The sequence below is a fragment of the Belonocnema kinseyi genome, chromosome 4 (genome assembly GCF_010883055.1).
Source record: "Belonocnema kinseyi isolate 2016_QV_RU_SX_M_011 chromosome 4, B_treatae_v1, whole genome shotgun sequence".
NCBI lineage: Eukaryota > Metazoa > Arthropoda > Insecta > Hymenoptera > Cynipidae > Belonocnema > Belonocnema kinseyi.
In genome coordinates this window covers 104,914,289-104,930,010 of record NC_046660.1, presented here as the reverse complement: position 1 = coordinate 104,930,010, position 15,722 = coordinate 104,914,289, and the positions used below count along the sequence as shown (strand labels likewise).

Here is a 15,722-nt window from a genome sequence, read left to right as displayed (position 1 = left end):
TTTTTTTATTATTATATATTATATATTATTATATATTATTTTATTATTATTATCTTTTTAAACAATTATTGTTGGTAAATTTTATTAATTATTATTACCTCAATATAAGTAAAAAGTGTAAAAAAGGTAAACTTCCGAAAAAAACTTCAACTTTCAAAGAGAATACTGTGACAAATAACAATGCTTTATTTAAACAATTATTTTCGTCAACTTGAATTATTATCTCACTCTAATTGAAAATTGGACAAAAAGAAAAAAATTTCAGAAAAAATGCAACTTTCTAATAGTTTTTTTGGGACCCTATAAATCAGAAGTATGGGAATGAAATTCTAAAAGTATTTTTTGATTCATATTTTATAGTTAATTGTAAAAAAAATTTGAAAAGTCAACTCGACCAATCTAACATTGAAGATTCTGAATAAAATTTACAAAAACGTTATTTTTTAATAGGAAATACGTGTTAAACTTTGTGAGTCTTGAGAACCCCTAAAGATAAATTTAAAAAAATGCATTTACTTGTTTGTGGATTCAAACGAATTTGGGAGGGATATGCATGAAAATTTAAGGAAAAAATGTGCACTCTTCTAATTTATATATAATTTTTTATTTTAATATATGTATATTCTTATAATCTGCAGATGTATTAAATGTTTCATTTCCTTTCGGAACTGAAATTAATGATAAATAATGAGCAATATAGTGCTTTAAAATTGATGATATAACTCATAAAAAAGTTAAATATATAAATATTTATTACACACATAATACGTTTATAATAAGAACTCATTTTTAATTGAGATTCTTCAATAATAGGGGCTAACAACTTCATTAAGGGAATATTTATATTGATACTACAATTTCGTTTCAGGCGAAGTATATATGTACTTATATGTAAGGTACATTTGTGAATTGACGAAAATAAAATGTTTCAGTTTAGAAACTAGGGGTTATATTATATTTATTCTTAAAAGTGCATACACATAAATTAGGAAACCGAATTGTAGATAATTTCTGCTTATTGTTACTAGATTAAGGTATTCATAGGAAGTGTTAGTTTTTATACAATGATTTAGTATGTTTACTTTTTAAAAATGTTGTAACGGTATTTTCTATAAAGGATCAATAATAAGATTGTAATTTTAATGCGTGGTTTAAGCTAAAACTGCAAATATACCTCCTTTTAACTCATTTAAGTAGTTAGAGTTGAAGTTGAATGAGGCGCAAATATATAACGTGTATGAAACAAGTTGCAAATGATAATTTCTTAAATTTGTCCAAAACAATTTCTGCTAAAATTGTAAATATCCGTGAGTATTCATTGGTTAATAATTAGCTAAAAATAAAAATGAAACAATGAAAATGAATTTGAAGAAAATATTTCATTACTGCATTCGAATCCTCATATTAGTTACTTTATATCCTTTAATGTTTATTGTAAGTTTTTGGCAAACACAACCTACATTCTATTTAATGGAAAAGTAGTTTTTGTTCCATATAATAAATATACATAGAGAGAAATAGGATATAAAAGATACAGGAAACTATTTTCTGCTATAAGAATCTATGGGTTTGTAAACACTATCTTTCAAAGTTTGATCGCTCGTTTTGACTAAGGACCAATTTCTACCAGTTTTTTTATTTCGAAATTTACAGCGCCGGCTAAATTATATTTCTACTTTTAATGGTTTTTTATGAGTATAGAATAGCAGAATAGATGTTGTGGTACAATACAAAATTTGTGCTAGAATTCTTCGTTAGAAGTTGGTCCTTGTAGGGTCAGTAATGGAAAATGCACCGACATGCTGAACTTTTACGGCGCAACGAGGTTATTATTATCAGGCTGAACGAATATTTTCAACAAACTTTAACGGTGGGTTCTTCCGTGGTGCATTTTCTGCTGAGATACTTTCCCTGAGTGCACCTGTAATTTATTTTTCAAAAATGGAATACTGATTTGAAGATACGTCTAATATGTATTGTACTAGGGGTAGTTAAAAAAATTCAGTTTTGTTAAACTCAATGATCACATGTTACAAATATGAGGGGAAAATATATTCATATGATAGTCGACAAGGAACAATTTGCGTATGTAATATCCACATCTTCATTGGATTCATCTCTAAAAAACGTAAATTAATTTACTATCGTTTATACAGGAAGTAGTATCATTTAATTAATTCATTATTAACCAACAAAAACTTCTGTAACAACTTTAGATTTTCAGTACGCAGATATCATTTGTAATACTTAGGATTGCTTCGTAATTCGTAAAATCACTGAAAAAGTTCATTATCTATTGTATAACCGGATGGTAAGGAAAGATTAGGTCTTCACTATCAGACTCCATTTTCAAAAAAATAGAAACAAGTATTAACTTTAACTACGAAATTCTTGGAAATCTAAAACAAAAAAACAAGAATCCAACGGTCGAATTTGGACAACCTACTCTTAAACGTCTCCATTCAATTAAAAAAATTATAAATAAAAAACAGCAAAGAAAAAAGGTAAACTCCGAATACCTTTTCTTTTTCCATTCTTTTTTATTAATTTTATTTTTTAAATAATAATCGAAAAACATAAACAAAAATCTACCAACGGTTCGGGATACATTCAACACCGAAACCTTGGTAGATTTTTGTAGATGCCTTTTGTTTTTTAAAAATTAATGAAAATAAAAAAAGACGGGAAAATAATAAGAATGTAGGAGATTTGTAGGTTGTCTTCTTTTTCTGTCCTGTTTTATTTTTATTTTTTATTTGAATGGAGATATATAAAATTAAGTTGTCCAAATTTAATTGCTGCGGACTCTTGTTTACTTTTAATTTCTTTAACTTTTGTAGATAAGTTTGAATATTGAAAGTTTATGCATAATTTAAATTTTAATTCATTCTGAATTTAATTTCTTTAATTTAAAAATATTCAAATTTAAAATATTCTAACTTGATGACCAAGGTCAAGTAGCGCTTGGTTCGGTTAGAAAATTTCGCGAACGCCAAATTGAGAAAACAAGATATTTATTATCAGTTGCGATGTTCATTTATCATTGTCGTTTCCAATATAATTTTTCTATTGGAATTTGGAAAAATGGACGCAAAATGCTGCAAATAACCATTTAAATAATCGAAAATTGTGCTTATTATATTATAAAAGGGCAAACACAAGCATGAGGTAGACATTTGCGTAAAGGCCGTGGCCGCATAAGTATTGAAAGTCTGCTTCAGCTTGGATTTAATTGTTATTTAAGGGGTTAGTTGCTATTATTATATGACTAACTTACCCTGAGGATCAGCTTAAAAAAAAGTTTAAAATAGTATTGGAAAAATGTTGAAATATCAATAAATGACATTTTCTCCAAATTGGCTGAATGGATTCTAATGGATAATGATTTTTTTCTTATGCCAGTTCACTAAAAAGTAAGCAATAAGGCCCAAATACTTGGGTTTGTACAATATGCCGCTACTATTTTATTGATTGGGACAACCATTTCGCTTGTCGGTGTCGATAAATTTGAAAAAAATACAAAATTGGATCTAATTCAGATGCTCTAATTGAATATATATTATCTAATTGAATTTTAACTTTTTTTAATAGAATTTTTGTTGTTATAATTTTCTCAATGTCTTGAAAATGCATACATTACATTTTTACACACATAGAATCCCCTTTTTCCATGACCATCATTGTGCATAATTGAATGCAGTTTATAAAACTCATTTTTAAGAAAAATATTAATGAAGGTGCGGACTAGATAAGGTATCAACTTGGCTACGAGTCGTCGAAACTAACTTCATACTGTCCATTAACACACTGTAACCCCTATAAGCAGTGTAAAGTTGATTCTACAAATTTAAATATTTCTGCTCGCAGTGGTTTTCCTACCGCAGACGATTCTTAGCCAAGTTCATACCTTATATGGTCCGCTATCTAATAATAATTTTATCTATCGTGGTTTGATAATATAAAAATAAATCAGACGAAAGAAATAAAAAGAGAAGAAAGAGGATTTGGTTGGTTTCTTTCTCATTTTTCTTTCTTCTTTTTTATTTTTGTTCAAAAAAGATATCTTTTTCTTCTTTTTTTTAGAAATTTTAAAATATTTTTTCAAATTGCAGTAGGAATATTTTGTGGTGGCTATCCAATTTGGTCGTTAGATTCTTGGTTTTATTTCCAGAAATTTTGCATATTAATTTGATTATTGCACGTTAAATAGAATTTTAAATTTGATTATAATCTCATTTAAATTTCTTTAATTTTAATACAATTATCGGTCTCCGTACTATGGCATCGAGTCTTACGTGTATACAATGGAAAAACAACTGGTAACGAGGATTGCCCCCATATCTTGTAAAATCACATAAATTTTAGAGGCCAAAAAATCTGTTTGGTAATTTAAAACTATGAAGTACCATTTTAATCATTACCCGAAAATATATGTTATTATTTAGGGTGTAAGTATACTACAAAAACAAATAGCGGCGTTGCAAAAAAATCATAACAAAATGGTTATAAAATTATGCAAATTTTGTTTACCCCTCTTAATAAAAGGAATTGCTTCTCAACTTTGTTTTTTAATCTGCCTTAATGCTCACTACAACATAAAAAAATTTGTATAGCTTTAGAAAAGACTTGTTTTTAAAGATGATACTTGGCGTAAGTTAGTCATATTAATCATATACGAGATGATTTAAAAAATGTGTTTTGAATCGAAGAAACTATTTGTTGAGCGTCCTTTTTTGTACTAAATTAAAAAATCAATTTTTTTAAAGGGCTCCATAGATCAGTCGGAAAATCTCACATGCAAGGACTTTGCATTCGACTGCTCCATATAATATGCAATCAAGTTCGGTTGAGTCCCTATGAATCATCAAGTTTCAGATCGATATATGGAATCAAATCTACTTTTTATCGATTTTGGTATTTTGAGTTTTCGAGATAAAATTAATAAAAATCACAGAATATAAACTTTACATCGATTTCCGACGAAAGATTCTCTACAACAAAAATGAACTTCACAGGATAAACTCTATACAAATATCGTTAAACTTTCTTTGGTTTTTCCATAACAAATATATGTTTTTTGGAAGACGCGAAGTTGGCTGAACAAAACTTTATCGCTCTAAAAAATTTCCTGCAACAAATTTTATTCTAAGTTTTTTCTGTGATAGGCCCTTCTGGAGTAAGTAATACAATGTTATAGAATTCTTTGGGATATTTACTATTGTGTAGAATTTGTTAAGATTTGGTTACATTCTGTAGAATGGTGCTGTGATTCCACATGAAAATCAACTGAAACCTGATTATTTATATGGCTCTCCTAAACTTGATTCTATACTGTATGGAGCAGTCAAATTAAAGTTGGTTCACCCCCATCGTAAGCGGTTTTAACATCCAACTTTGAAAAAGTATTTTTGGGTTACGTTATAGCTATAGCATCCGACACAAAACTTAGTCACTTTGTCTCACTGATCCTCTTTCCTTGGATGATAAAGAAAATGATTAGTTCTTGTTCTTCCGACCTGTGTATAAACCAATGCAGTTTAAGAACAGAAGTTTTTGTTGGAATATACAATGTTGAAAAATGTCGACATTCACTTGAAATAAGAAATGAGAAGGTGATAATGAGAACATGATGGACAGACATAACGGATGTACGAAAAGCAGTTTCTAAAGCCGTAGATCCAACAACTGCAGGAGATGTTGGATCATGATTCGGGCTTGCATGCTACTTACTAGCTTGTAATCGATGCGCGTATCGACTTTCGGAGGATGATTTGGATGGATCGACTGCAGCTGCAGCTGCAGCAGCCGTTTTGGCCTGGGCATGCTTGACACGCTCTAGCCTAGCCGCAGCGGCAGCAGTGGTAGCTGTGGTCGCAGTAGGCGGGTGATAGGCGGTCGAGTGAATCGAATGCTTTTTTTCGAAGGGTTTTACTGTGACGTTCGTGTTGGTAGTGGTACTTGTGATGTTGGTGGTTATGGGTTTTGCATGATGAAGAGGGCGATGGGGAGGAGCATTGGTTGCGAGGAAGGCTAGAACATATCGTACAAATACAGTAAGCGACTGTTTCTAAAATCAAGTATGTCGCATTCGCTACTCAATCATTTACTTCAAACAAAAACATTATTTATTCTACACATCTTTCTATTCCATGTCCTCAGTTGTTGTCAAATCAAATCCGATTGCTCTCAATTACAATCAGCTGTTCCTGTTTATATGTTTAGAACAAATTTTATTAGCTTTCAAATAGAGCTCCCTCAGGGTGTCTAGCGGACCGGGAAATCGGGAAATACCCGGAAACACCGAGAAATTATATTTATTATCGGATTTTTTTAATTTTATACTCATTTTATGGTTTAGTAGAAAATTAGAAATGGAAAAATCTGAAAATCGGGCAAATTCCAGAATTTTTTTAAACTTTCCATAAAATATAATACAATAAAGATTTTTAAAAAGAATAGCTCCTATCTGGGGTGGCATTACGCAACATTCGGCAATGATAAAAAATAAGAATTTCACAAAGCTTTTAATAACATGCAGAGTTTGTAAAAATTTAGGCTTCCGCGTTTTAAAATATCCTCTTATTTTATAGTATGATAAATTAATCACCGAGCATTCTTTTTTAAATACTATGCAAAAATAAAGATAATAATAACTATATTAATATAATTCTTCAATACACTTCAGGAAAAAAACTTGCGAAACAAGTATTAAAGTGATATTTGAAATCCTTAGCTATAAAATATTGAACCCTCTTTTTGCCTATTATATTTTTTAACTCAGTATAAGTGATATTTGTAAAGCTCAAAGATAAAAAAACTTGTATTAACACGATTTAGAACATTTTTATTTTCAATTTATAGTTTCGGACCAGTGCGTTACCAGCTATTTTAGATACTTTTTGTTTTAATAATTTCTTAACTAAGTCGTCTAAAATGTTGAAACTTTAAGGAACTGTGCTCTGATATAAGTACTTTATAGAAATGTATATTTAAAAAAAATTATTATTCAAAGAAAATGTGGAAAGTGGTTGAGACATAAAAAAATATAGCATAATATGAGTGGAATAATTTATTATAATTATAATGTATTAAAAAGTATCGTGTCTCAACTATTTATTTCATTAAATTAATTATCTTACATAAATCAGTATTTTAAATAATTGATTGGCTACTGTAGGATCATTATTTACTGCAGGGTGGTCGCCCCCATATTAGCTTTTTTTCTAAATTAAAAAATTGTTAATTTATTTTTATAAATAAATCATTGTTTTCATCCGAAAATAAATTATTTATATGAGCATTATGTTAAACTTCCTATTTTATACGTCGTTTTAGGACAAATTACAAAAAGACGTTTTTAGCTTGGTCCTTAGAAAACAAATTTTGTTTAGAAAAAACTGGGAAAAAACTCGGGAATATCAATTTGTATGATGACTAGACACCCTGCTATTCGATTCAAGTAAAATCTTGCTCAAAGCATTGATCTTTATTTTTAAGAATTCCACTTACGAAAGCTTATGAAAGATAACACAGGCCAACAATTCTCAGAACCAGAGACAAGACCTACTATACCCGAAGGTTTTTGCTTCGCTGAATCCGAATCTGACCTCAGAAAAATTCCATCACCCTCAGTTTTCGAGATATTCTAACCTAAAAGGGTCAAAACCCCGTTATTTTGATGTGTTCGAGGCCCCGTAACATCGCGAAAAATTTTTTTTTCACAAACTGACAATGGCATCGTAAAGAACTACTCTTTACAGCCATATTGAATTTTCAAAATATGACTTCATATTGTTAATGAGCAACCTCAAAAACCTATATATAGATTTTTTCGATCGAATAAGATCACTTATAAATTGGGCTTATAGCCTCACATATGCTATATAGGGTGTTTTAACGTTGTTACGAAACTGCGAAAATACTTAAATTCAATCAATGATATATCGATGAAAAAAAAGCTATCTTGAATCTGAAAAATGGATTTCAGAGGGCAAGGGTGCTCCTTTGTGATGCTTTAGCCCGTTTTTGAAAAAAAAATTTATTCAAGATGCTATGTAACCTCAAATATAGCAAAAAACGGTGTTTTTGCACTTTTAGGTTACAATATCTCGAAAGCTGAGGGTGACGGAATTTTTCTGAGGTCGGATTCGGATTCAGCGCAGCAAAAACCTTCGGGTATACTAGGTCTGGTCTCTGGTTCCGGACCTTTGTCAAATTTTGTCGGCCTGTGTAATCCAGGGGCGACCGAAAGTAACAAAAATACTTTTGTGATTTTCGTTTTGTTTCTTGCATTGCTCAAACGCTTTATTGTCTATTAAAAATACTGATACTATAAGGAAATTTTTTAATGATCCGTATTTTCGAAGAATATTTTATTCGAATCATTGTGAATCTGATGTAAATATCTAGAGGTTTACGGATCAAATATGACGTTATATCAATTTTGTATTTAATTTTATTCCAATCTGTTAAAGCATAATCAAAAGGTCTCTGAATTATATTCCCTGATATTGAAAGATTTGATTGTATTAAAAAAAGTACTGATTTAAAAAATTTGTTATCAAGTATAGAGAACGAAAAATTAAGGTTGCTTTTACACCTGGAGGTCCCTTTTGACCTTTAATTCTGGTTAAGGAGTAATTTTTATGTATTACCTGCTGGAGAAAAGATATTTTACTTTTTTTATCGAATTTTATTAATTTACATGATTGATTTGATCTATTTATATTATATGGATGATTCGTAATAGATTTTCGGATTGTTCATACTTTATTTTTAATTTTTTGTTACCAAAGCAAAAGAAGATGAAATAAGTTGATGAGAGCTACAGGCAAGAAACTGACTTCTTCACAAATAAAATTCTCTAGCCTAAAATTGTTTGGCTTTTCGTCACTATGACGTGCGTTCTTCTTAATTATATAAAAAATAGGGCCTAAAATATCTCAATAAAAAAAAGAGAAATGAATTCTTTGAAATAGAATTAATGTGTGTACTATATTAAATTAAATTTAATACGCCTCAAATTCCTAACATTTTAAGCAAAAATATTGCGTTTTCAACAATATAGATCAATTTTCAAGGAAATAGTTTAATACTGAACCAAAACAAATTAATTTTCAGTCAGTTGCATTTCCAACAAAAAAAATGAAAATTTTAACAAAAAGAGATGAATATTGAACAAAATATTGTTGAAAATCCGTTGAATTGTTAAGCCAAAAAGACCCTTTTTCTACACAACAGTTGAATTTTTAACCGAAAAAGATGAATTCGCAATGAAAATTGTAATAATTGATATTCCAATCAGAAAAAAATTAATTCAAAATAAAAAAAAAACAGTTGAATTTATTTTACAAGACGAATTTTTAACAGAATAATTTAATCCTTAACCAGAAAATATTAATTTTCCACCAAACAGTTGCATTATAAGAAAAAAATTACATTTCAACCAAAAGAGATAAAATTTCAAACTAAAAAGATGAGTTTTCAATTGAAAACGTGAATCTTGAAATAATAAAATTTTTTCAGTCTAGAAACTAAAAAAATGCTAATCAAATTGTGGAATTTTTAAGTCAAGAAGATGCATTTTCCAATAAAGTGTTTAACAAAAGAGATGAATTTTCGGATAAAAAAAAAGAAAGTATACAAAACATTAAAATTATCTATCAAAATAGTTGATTTTTTAAACCAAAGAGAGGAATTTTTAACAAAGTTGTTGAATTTTCATAAAAATATTAAAAGTTAAAAATGAAAAGGATGATTTCCTATCAAAATATAATAATACACAAAATAGTTGAATTTTCTTATTGATTTCTATTTATTCAGTTCGCATTTAGGTAGGTGAAAAAGCGAGAAAAAGGAGGAATATAAGAAAGACGGCAAACTGTAAAGGCTGCAATAAATAAGAATTTAGATTCAGTGTTATTACTTTTGAAATATTAGGTTAAAAAACTATCGAGTCTAGGCAAATTTTAGGCCCTGATAAAAAATAATTATGATTTCGTTTGAATCGTTTCAAGCGCTCCTGGTGAAGATAGGAGCTAGCGTACGCGTTGTTGCTGTAGTGTGGATGAAAAACTGACTGTGTAAATCGTGCATAAAATTTTCAGTCTGTGTAGAAACCTATTATATGCAGAAAATTTTTTTCTTTCCTCTCTCACAGAAAAAAAATTGAAGGACTTTTTTCGAATTTATTCTTCAAGCTTGCGGAATGTTTTGTTGGATGTGCGAAAAAAGAAGTTTTGTCCGATAGCCGTGAGTTTTTGAATGGACATTGACTGGATGCGACTGACGGACAAAAGAACGTACGTTTGCGATGCATTTTCGGGGACCTCCTGTGGATTGGAGATGGCTTTGGGCCTGAAGGTGGTGGTGATATTTTTGGAATTTGACGTCCGCTCGCTGATAAAGTTGCAGAAGAAACTGAAGGTTCTCTTATGCTCCACCGGACACGGCTACCAGTGGCTGAAACACCCACTCTTTTCCTAATCAATCTAATCTGGGATATTCAATCGGATCATCGAATCGATATGATGGAGAGATGATGATAAAACTATGACTCCTGAATGAAATCGAATCGAACCGACTTTTTCAAATTCGTATAAAATTTACAAGGTTTGGAACTACACTAGATGAAAATGCACCAAAATTAGGTCACTTTTGTAAGGAACGTTTTCTTTTATGAACGTTTCTCATTTCGTTGAAAAGAATGCGCACGCTAACCGGCAAATCTTCAGAAGAAGGTTTCGAAAAACGCTTGAAACAGTATTATATTTTCGGAATAAAAAAAAATATTAGAAAATTGATTATGATAATTTTGCAGCATGGTCTCATCGTTCGTAGCTCTGAAAATTAAGTGTTTTGTTGATGAATGCAAGTCACATGTTTTTAATGGATCTGAAAGTTAAGGAGATTCTTGAAATCCATTTTTTCATAGAACTAAATATCATAAACGAATTTTTCCTTTTTAAAATTTAACTGAGGACTTTATGTTTGAAACATGAAATTACCATAAAATTCATCGCTAAAAAAACGTAATAGAGAATGAAATAAAAAAGCACGTTAAAACATATTCCTACTTATTTTCCTATTATGCACGATCCGATCTATCATAATCTACTAAATGTTAATTTACTTTGTAAATGCATAGAAATAAGAACAAGTAAACAGGTCTATCATGCATTTCCCTAGACACAAATGACGATGAATCGATGATCATTCTTTTTGTCCACTAACACAAAAGTATGATATTATGAAACGTTTTATACAATTAAAAATTACATTTTATTTTAAATATCATACTCTTGTGAGTAGCGATAACAAAACTTAAAAAAATAATGATAAATCTATTGGATATTTTTAAGAGCTGACGTAGCAGACACAGTCAAAATTCCAACGATAGATGTATTCTATTTGGTTTAGTCCTTTCACCAAAATGCAAACTAGTTCGCAGAATATATATATATATATATATATATATATAGGCTGTTCGATCGAAACTTTATAATCTAGTTTAGAGGATTGATTACAGCTTTTCAAAAAATAAAAAATCTTCACTGTTTACTTACTCGGTCGGGGATGCCTTTCTCGCTCTCCACTCTTCTCCCTTGAATCTTGATCTTTGTCCTTTGATTCTTTTTCTTTCTCCTTAGAACAAAAAAAAATTGAATTGCTAAGTGGTATACTATAGTGCAAGTTATAGCTATTATGTTTCTTTCTCTGCAATTACTTTGAGCAACTTTCTTAATACTTAGCGCAATTTATTTAGTAGTAGTATATCTTTTTGTACAATTTTATTCTTCGTGGGTTGAAAAAATAATTATTTGATTCTAATAAGTCCATTGACTTAAAAACTTTTTCTAAAAGGCTAAAACTAAAAGACTTAAAAACTTTTTTTTAAAACTTTTTCTTAGACTTTATTAGAATGTTTTCTTCATATTTAAATTTACATACTTCAAAAAGTGTTTCAAGAATTAACACTTCAATCAGGAATAGGACTATATCCTTTCTGAAAAATTCCTTGACATTCAGATGAATGTATGTTTAAATGAAGCATTTCTTTTTAGTTTAGTTTGGGTTGTAAACTTATATATTTTTTTAATCACGAGATTCAGAGTCTTTAGGAATTTTTCTTATTTCTAAGGAAAGAAAATATTATTTTCTATAGTTGAAGAAGACGTTTTCCCATGGATTGTGGAATCGTGCAAAGGGAGCCAAATGTTATCTTACAATTTTTAGAAAGGGCTATTTTAAAATCTTTTTTTAAAACGTTTTTTCAAGTCATTTGATTCAAAGAAAGCGTTCTGTTATGGTAGCTAAAATACGCAATTGTGTGTAGATTTAAGCTCCTGACACAAAAAAAGTCTTTATTTAGTGAACAAAATTGGGATTTAAAAAAAAGTTGTTAAACAACATCTAAGAGTAAAAATCTGTAATTTCGATTTTGTTGCAATAAACTGATTGATCTTGCAAATGCAAACTATTAAATGGAATTTGTATCTCCAAATTCAGTAAGAAATTTAAAAAAGTTAAACATTTTGCCACTTGCCACCCATAAAAGTACAAAACATCCATTTATGATATAAACCTACCCTTATGTATTAGGAACTAATTTTAATTGTTTTTGTTTTAGATCTTTTAGTGTTAATTTAAATATAAATTTGAAATGAATATTTATTCCTTTTAAAGAGAAGTTTTTCAGTCTTCAGGGTATTTTTATGAAAACTGTATGCCTCCTTAACTTTTTAAATTGATTTTTGGGATTATTTTTGCCATTATTGATATTGTCTTACTATTTTCTAGTATCTTACTTTTTACATGCTTTTTAACTCCGTTTTATATTGTGCATGTAGACGATACTTAATAATTCATTGCAACGCAATTGAAACTACACCGAAAAATTAATGTTTGATTCAAAGAAACTTTACTTGATTCAAAGAAATTATAGTACTGAATACACCCAATCATGTATTTCCCCAATAAAAAAAATGATCTAAAAATTATTTCTTCAATGAAGCTATTGTTAAACTAAGCAGAAGAGAATAATGGCGAGAATTAAAAACAATTTCTAATGCAAGCTTCTAGCAGAAAGTTAAACTACTTCTTGTGTTATCTATATTACATTATTTTGATTTTATTTATCTTTTTTATATATCTTTGTCGTGAATGTACCTTAGCATCTTTCGTAACAGACGGAGCCCGTGATTGCTGTCGTTTCGGAGATTTACGGTCGGCAACACTTGGTCCAAGACTTTGTGAACGTCCAGTCCGAGGACTATTCTTCGGACTGGATTTCATTCTTGGCTGAATTTCATCTCGATGTTCCTTTGAGTCATCGCGTCGGCGAGGTATTACAGGTTCTAGCTTCTCTCTCGTTGGAGAGGGAAGTAACGCTCCGTCACCTATATTCAATTTTTTTTTTCAATTACAAAGAAAATTTATTACTACTGCTAACTATGTTAGAAATATAACTCACCGACTCCTGTAGTGCGATCGAGATGATGACGAATTAAAAAGTCCCTTCTTGCGCGAGCTATAGCCTTTTCGTTATCCTAAAAAGATATCTTGTGTAAATTAAAATTTTAAATTGTTATACAAAGTTAAAAAGAAATTATCGGAAAAGTGTAAGCACATTTTATAATGCATATTAAAAGATATCTTTGCATTCGGTTAATAAATGTTAATTTTTCAAAGTTCAAATTGGTAAAGTTTTAAGTTCCTGTGAAATAGGACAGATTGGAACGTTCAGTTACGAAAATAAAATGAAGCTTCATATTAATGCTTCAGGCATTGAAAGTTAATGCAGCCTTATTAAAGAATACTCAGAAGAAAAATATTGCTTGTGGAAAATAATTTTATTAAAAAAAAATAACCATTTTGAGGTCCTCTGAGAGAATGCCATGAATAGGTCTAGCTTGTACGGAGGATGGTCTTCCAGCAGGTGCTATTGTCACTGGTGCAGATGCAGGTGCAACTTTCATCGTGTTCTCCTTTTCCTTCTCCTCCTTTGTCACTGACCTACTACATTCAACGAATATATTTCAGTTGGATAATTAAAATCATTGTTTATATTTTTGGAAGAAATAACGAACAACTACGAGAGAACCCATGGTAAGGTGCTGTATTTTTGTGGTTTTATAAAATTGGGACAATCCTGAAGAATACAAAAAATATTCTTCTTCATGGTTTAAAATTTCTATGATATTGTAGTTCTCATTTTTTTTTATTCGAACTTTTTTTATTTACCAAAGTAAATATTTGTCAAAAAGAAGACTCAGAAAAATTTTCGAATAAAACATTTTCTTGATCCTATTTCAAAGATAGAGTTTGTTTGTGTTAACTAATGTTGTGTTTGAATCAAATAAACTTTATTTGAATCAAACAAATAATCTTTAAATTCAATAAAATATTTGTTTGACTCTATAACAAAGAAGAAATTTGTGTAGGTCGGACCAACATATTTCTGCGTGATTTAAAAAATATCTGTAAATACGATACGATAAGGGGATGGCATATGTTTTTAAAGGGTTATATTAGACTGTGGCTAAAAAAATGTGTCTTATCACTCAACTCCTCTCTTCTTTCATTTTGTGAAAATAATTGTCCAATTTTGTGAAGATAAAAAAATGTTTAAATAATCTTGATGTTAGATATTAATTAAAATACTTTCAATTTAAATCTATATCAAGAATACTATCCTTAAGTGTGGTCTTTAACAGTTCTTCATGAAATTTGAAAATAAAAAGAACCTTCAGTAAGTTTTAAACTGAGAAAATATTAACACTATAGAAAGAACTCCGCACCAAATTTATGGGAAAATGGATTTCGGTGGATTTGGCTGAAACTTGGTAAATATGTAGATTATAATTTGAGATTCTTGTTAGATATGTCTTTTTTAAAACTTCTTAGTACACGAAAATATCAGTTTCAAATATATTCCAGTGGAATTTTTATTTTGTGTTTAAGGATGACTGTCTTTAAGAAACAACATACAAAGACTAATAAAATGACTTATGACGTTTATACAAAATATTCTTCTAATTATAAAGGTTGTATTTTAAGTTTGTTTCAAGCGAAAATATTTTTTAATCATGTGGAGTCATTTTTATCTAAAACAAAAATATTTTCACATGTAAGGAAGGTCTAAAGGCCAAAATTGGACCTTAACCAGAGTGTCTAGTAATCAGTCAATTTAAAATTCTAGGTTTATTTTCGGTATTGTTCCGCCCATATTTTTTTCTTGAATAATTTTTTTATGTAATTTATTCCAAATTTACGTATATAAATGTGAAGTATAACATAATGTAAAAATAGACTGCACATTTATATTTTTAAGAAAAATTATTTCTTTATCACAGACTGAATTGATAAATATTAATGGAAACTACATTGACGATCACGTGTATGACACCACCTGCTCATCGACGATTTCTTAGGGGTTTTAAATGTTTATTATATCAGAGTATTTTGCCAACATCTTAAATAATTGATAAACTGCTTTCTACCTGGCTTCTTTTATAGAGAATCCTGATAGTTTTCCTATCTCTGATTCTCGACTAATTAATAAAACGAAGATAAAGTAGAACATAGCAAGTTTCGGCGAAGACGAAGAATATTCCCGAACCTTAAAAAAAATCCAAGGATTTTCCCGATTTTTCACTGTTTAATAAAATTCCCTGGGCTTTCTCGATTTCACGATAATTTATCTTGCATGTTATCATTGAAAA

At 29.5% G+C, this 15,722-nt stretch overlaps 1 protein-coding gene across 4 annotated transcripts in view; it reads right to left on the bottom strand.

The window, feature by feature from the left end:
- Positions 1–15,722, bottom strand: part of LOC117171297 — a 68,113-nt gene that overhangs the window by 11,850 nt on the left and 40,541 nt on the right. For 3 of the 4 annotated variants that reach the window (XM_033358456.1, XM_033358459.1, XM_033358458.1), the window contains 4 exons: positions 13,869–14,016; positions 13,472–13,547; positions 13,168–13,397; positions 11,565–11,643 (listed from right to left, as the gene is read on the bottom strand). In XM_033358456.1, coding sequence (XP_033214347.1) covers positions 11,565–11,643; positions 13,168–13,397; positions 13,472–13,547; positions 13,869–14,016 — 533 coding nt within the window. The remainder of the gene's footprint in view (positions 1–11,564; positions 11,644–13,167; positions 13,398–13,471; positions 13,548–13,868; positions 14,017–15,722) is intronic. The other variant, XM_033358457.1, reaches the window with a different exon arrangement.